This window comes from Vitis vinifera, chromosome 16 (genome assembly GCF_030704535.1).
Source record: "Vitis vinifera cultivar Pinot Noir 40024 chromosome 16, ASM3070453v1".
NCBI lineage: Eukaryota > Viridiplantae > Streptophyta > Magnoliopsida > Vitales > Vitaceae > Vitis > Vitis vinifera.
This window is the reverse complement of record NC_081820.1, coordinates 3,832,752-3,837,672: the sequence shown is the minus strand read 5'-3', so window position 1 is coordinate 3,837,672 and position 4,921 is coordinate 3,832,752. Positions and strand designations below refer to the sequence as shown.

Here is a 4,921-nt window from a genome sequence, read left to right as displayed (position 1 = left end):
AATTTGGTATTCTAGTTTTTAGAGAAAAAGGTGTGCTTTTAGGGTGAAATGGGAAGAAACAATTTAGAAAGAAATTAGAAAATGGGAAGAAATGAGAAAACGAGAGCTCTCTTACTATCTTGTGAGCGAAAAGAACCCTTAGAAATTTAGGCAGAAACGATTATATATATGAAAGACTTTTTGGGTATTTTTTAATGTTATAAGTGTAAATTGGTAATTCGTATATGAGGGCAAGACGGTAACTGCAAAACCCATCCCCGCCTCGAACCTGATTCGGATTTTTATATATTCCCTAAACCCGTTCTATACCTGAATAGTATATTCCCATGCCTGTCCCAATAGGAGTGGAGCAACGTGGGGTGGGTGACTCGATTTACTTGCGAAATTGCCATTCCAAGCTGTAAAGGCCCCCAAAGGCTATTATGAAGTTTAATATTAGGTAGACTACGGTTGAGACACTACAGGAGCATTGTATAACATAATATGGTTGGCAAATATTCTCTAGAAACTCATATGTAGTGTAGTATGACTAATGCTGGTAATATCATTTGTAATATTCTTATTGAAGTGCCTTTGTTATTCTCGCTACTCCACAATATATGAGAGAATACATAGGTAATAATTAAATTAGCTAAATTGACTAAAATTGAATTTTAAACATTCTAAATTAAAGAAAACAAAGAATACTCTAATATATTTTATTATTTTGATTTTTTTATATATATACATATTTTTTAAGAGTTAATTTCATTTATCTCCCATGAGATTTGACCTACATCCAAAGGGGTTGTTATGACTTCGAAACACGTCTAATAGGTTAAGGGAAACTCACGCATGTATAGTGTTAGTAAGTTTTTCTATTATATATTCAATATGGGATATCACAATTACACCTCTTATGCAAACACGTCTTTTTTTGTATCCCATGAGATTATGGAGTTAAATAAAAAGACATCTCTTGTGGGGCCAGACAAACTCTCACACTAGGATTACGGGACGAAATAGATAGATATAATCCTTGTGAGGTCAAATAGACTTTCACATTGAGGTAAATGATCGACTTTGATAATGACCTAGACAGGGATTACAAGGCCAAAGAAACAATTATTCTTTGTGAGGTCAAACAAACTTTCACATCAAGGTTGGAGATCAATTCTAATACCATTTGTAATAACGTGCTCCTAATTATAGGTCCAAAGGGTCTTCACGACTTTAAAACGTGTTTACAAAGTTAAGAGAAACTCATATATACATGGCATCAATAGTTTTTTCTCCTATTTGATATTAGATATCTCACCTAACCACTATCAATTTAAAATTTCCACCCATATATTTTGTGTTCCTTTCATTTGTTATTTTCAATGATTTTCTATTTAATTCAAAATAAGGAAAGAATTTGATAAAGATGATGAAGTGTTTTTAGTATAAAAATAAGAAAAAATGAGTAAAATTTACCTTTCATTTATTTATTTATTTATTTTCTCAATCCAACATGACAAAGGAGATCACTTGGATACATCGGATCATGCAACAAATCCACAACTTTTTTCTTTCTTCCTCCCCTTCTCATCCACTAGTGCACCATCTCTACCAACCCACTACCACGGTGTCAATTCCTCTCATTATTATCATCACTCTCACTATAATGATTAACAATATCTTTCATTACTATCCTATTACAATCAAAATGCAATGACTTTGAAGATGATTGGTCATTTCATTCAAACCATGCCTTTTTCTTTTTTAAATTATTATCGAGATTTTAAATCTACTTTGTATTGTCTTAAAAATAAATTCTTTATTTTTAAATTTTAAAATGACAAAAAAATGGAATAATAATAATAATACTTATAGGCTGATGTGATTTAATTTCTAATATCCATTCTCATGGAAAGTGCACGTAGCTTGTTAATACGAAACGATTTTATTTATTTATTTATTTATTTTTAAATATCCAAAAGTAGCCCATTGTATAAACTTGTGTACATTGAGGTTTTCTTAATTTTTAAAATTTTTTATTTCTTGTATTCAATTGAATTTTTCTATGTATCACTTATCACTCCTTGAACTCTATTAATAGTATTAGATCAATCCCTTGCATTCATTTATTCAATTTTTTTTCTCCCTAAATTTTCTTTAGACTATGTTTGGTTCTCAGAAAATACGAGATAAAGAAAATAAAGAGGAAAAATAGAAGAAAAGAAAAAGTGAAGAAAAATAAAAAATAGGTTTAAACTCAATAAATTATTTTTACATGTTTTTTTAAACTGATTTTACTTATTTCATTATATTATATAAAGATTAAATAATTTAAAAATATATAATTTTTTGATGAATTTTAATTATATTCATTTTATTTTTATATTTTTTTTAAATCAAATACAAAAAATTATTTTTCTTACCATTTTTTTTACCCTTTTTTTTCCCCACACTCTCCGATAATCAAACATAGGCTTAGTTTATTGGGACAGAGAAAGTGGTTTTGAAACATCCAAAAGTTGAAATTGAGTGGCTGCCAATGGATTAACAAATTCAGTGGGTTCCAATTTTCCAAGTGGACAAACAGATTTCTGTCACTAACCATCAATCTTACTCTTGTCTTCTCGCTTTTCTGGTTTGAAATTCAACTTAATTTTAAAATCAGAACCCTTGAATATTTGAAAACCAATATTAATGGTTAAGATTCAGTTTAAGGGTACCATACCTCCACTACATCATACAAGGATGGCGTGACTTTATAAATTGCATTCTCTTCTCCCTGTCCTCCTTGCATATTGAACTCAAGAATGGCTACGAAAATGACACACACTGCTTTTCCAGCCGCAGCCTCTATGGTGTTCTTCTTCCTCGTCCTCCCGTCGACTGTGCTTGCGGATGATCCCCAAATCCCTGACGATGCAATTCAACTAGCTTCATGGTTCAACGATGTCATCCAGAGCCATAACCTCCGGCGGACGACTCTTGATCCGGTCCTAGTGAAGGCGGAGGAGAGGGTAAAAATCATCAAGGTAAGTAAAGGTGGTGGAGGAAACTTCAATAAGGTGATGGCGGCGGTCGATAGTGTTCCAGCTGGTAACACTCAACGCGTAATTATATGGATTGGAGGTGGAGTATATGAAGAGAAAATCAAGATTGATAGGAGTAAACCATTTATAACATTCTATGGATCGCCGGACGACATGCCGATGCTGTCATTTGATGGGACGGCTGCCAAGTTCGGGACAGTGGACAGTGCCACGCTAATAGTGGAATCAGATTACTTCATGGCGGTTAACATAATAGTCATTGTGAGTGAACTAATTATTAGAATGGTGATTGTGACACATTTGTAATTTCTTAGCCAAAAATGTGAAGTTTATGATGGTTTATAATTTCAGAACTCGTCCCCGAGGCCGGAAGGGAGAAGGAACGGAGGGCAGGCGGTGGCAGTGAGGGTGTCGGGTGATAAGGCCGCGTTTTATAACTGCAAGCTGGTCGGTTTTCAGGACACCCTATGTGATGATAGAGGCAGGCATTTTTTCCATGGATGCTACATTGAAGGCACTGTGGACTTCATATTTGGAAGTGGCAAGTCTCTCTATTTGGTAAGTACTTCTGGAAACTATCAATTTCAAGCATTTTTTTTTCACTAGTAAATTAATGATTTTTTTGAAGCAGAGCACTGAGCTACATGCCAAGGGAGCTGGTGGCGAATTTTCAGTGATCACAGCGCAGGCGAGGAAACTTGAATCAGAGGACAATGGATACTCTTTCGTCCACTGCAGGGTGTCGGGTAGTGGCAGCAACACTTACTTAGGGCGGGCATGGATGAGTAGACCGAGGGTGGTGTTTTCATACACCAACATGAGCACTGTTGTCCACCCTTTAGGCTGGTCCGATAACTTCCACCCTGAACGCGACTCGTAAGCTCTCTTTCTTCTCTTTCATTATCGTTTTCTTATCGATTATATTCCCCCAATAGACATATATCATAACATGCATGATAAAGAGAGAAAATTCGACTAAAAACAAAGGCAAAAATTCTCCTTCAATACGCAGATTGGTTTTCTATGGAGAATACAAGTGTATGGGGCCAGGAGCAAACACATCCAAACGAGCAAAATTCGCGAAGATGCTAGACGATGATGGGGTGAGACCCTTCGTCACCCTCAACTACATTGAAGCTTCAAAATGGTTGCTTCCTCCGCCACGCCTTGTACCCCGCGGAAAGAGATACGAATTGGTATATAGCAAATGGATGATGACGAGGTACTCCGTGCAGAACAATATTCTTGTTTAATTCCCTTTCCTTTAAAGGGTTACTAGCCTCGTCTACAAAAAGCTGCAAATCCATTGTGTTCATTCTGCATGCTTTGCCCTTTGGTTGGGCTCATATGGGCATATGTCACTTTGGGGCCTTTTGATTGGGCATATGTGGGCATCTGCACTTTATACATACATGGACACACGCATCTACACATGAGTTGCTCCTTATGGGTAGAAACTTATTCTCTTTGTGGATTTGGGAATATATATATGCTCGTATAAAGACCATCCCTTGTGGCTTATGGGGTTCATGAATGACCAATTTCTGTAAATTTTTAGCTCCAATGCCTTGATATTATTTATATTAAAATTGTTCTTTAAAAATACAATGAGTGTTTTTTTAAAGTGGTGTCCAACCAACTGTGACTGTTAGAAATTTCTCCTACAAATATTATATTATTCATCTTTACTTTTTTTAGATAACAATTTTGTTCAACAAACTATTTAGAATATGTGAAAGATGTATTTGAAATGGATGCTTTGAGCAACTCATTTGAGCGTTTTTAGTCTTTTTAATACTCGAAGATAAAAGTTTGCTACAAATGATAGAAATACTTCCTAAAATCATTTTCAAACACATTTTAATTAAGCTTATAACTAAGACAAATGGTGATTA

At 34.8% G+C, this 4,921-nt stretch overlaps 1 protein-coding gene across 1 annotated transcript; it reads left to right on the top strand.

Annotated features, from left to right (window-relative positions):
* The first annotated feature begins 2,729 nt into the window (after positions 1-2,729).
* On the top strand, positions 2,730-4,533 carry LOC100242572 (putative pectinesterase 63). The gene is made up of 4 exons (XM_002277352.3): positions 2,730-3,287; positions 3,378-3,584; positions 3,658-3,902; positions 4,039-4,533. The coding sequence occupies exons 1-4, from the start codon at positions 2,787-2,789 to the stop codon at positions 4,277-4,279; spliced, it is 1,194 nt and encodes a 397-aa protein (XP_002277388.2). The 5' UTR covers positions 2,730-2,786; the 3' UTR covers positions 4,280-4,533.
* The last annotated feature ends 388 nt before the right edge of the window (positions 4,534-4,921 follow it).

Bases quoted from the DNA above. Each gene is read 5' to 3' on its own strand.
- LOC100242572 (XM_002277352.3), top strand. From the start codon at position 2,787: ATGGCTACGAAAATGACACACACTGCTTTTCCAGCCGCAGCCTCTATG. The intron at 3,288-3,377 runs GTGAGTGAACTA...TTATAATTTCAG, and splicing joins CGGTTAACATAATAGTCATT to AACTCGTCCCCGAGGCCGGA. The intron at 3,585-3,657 runs GTAAGTACTTCT...TTTTTGAAGCAG, and splicing joins GTGGCAAGTCTCTCTATTTG to AGCACTGAGCTACATGCCAA.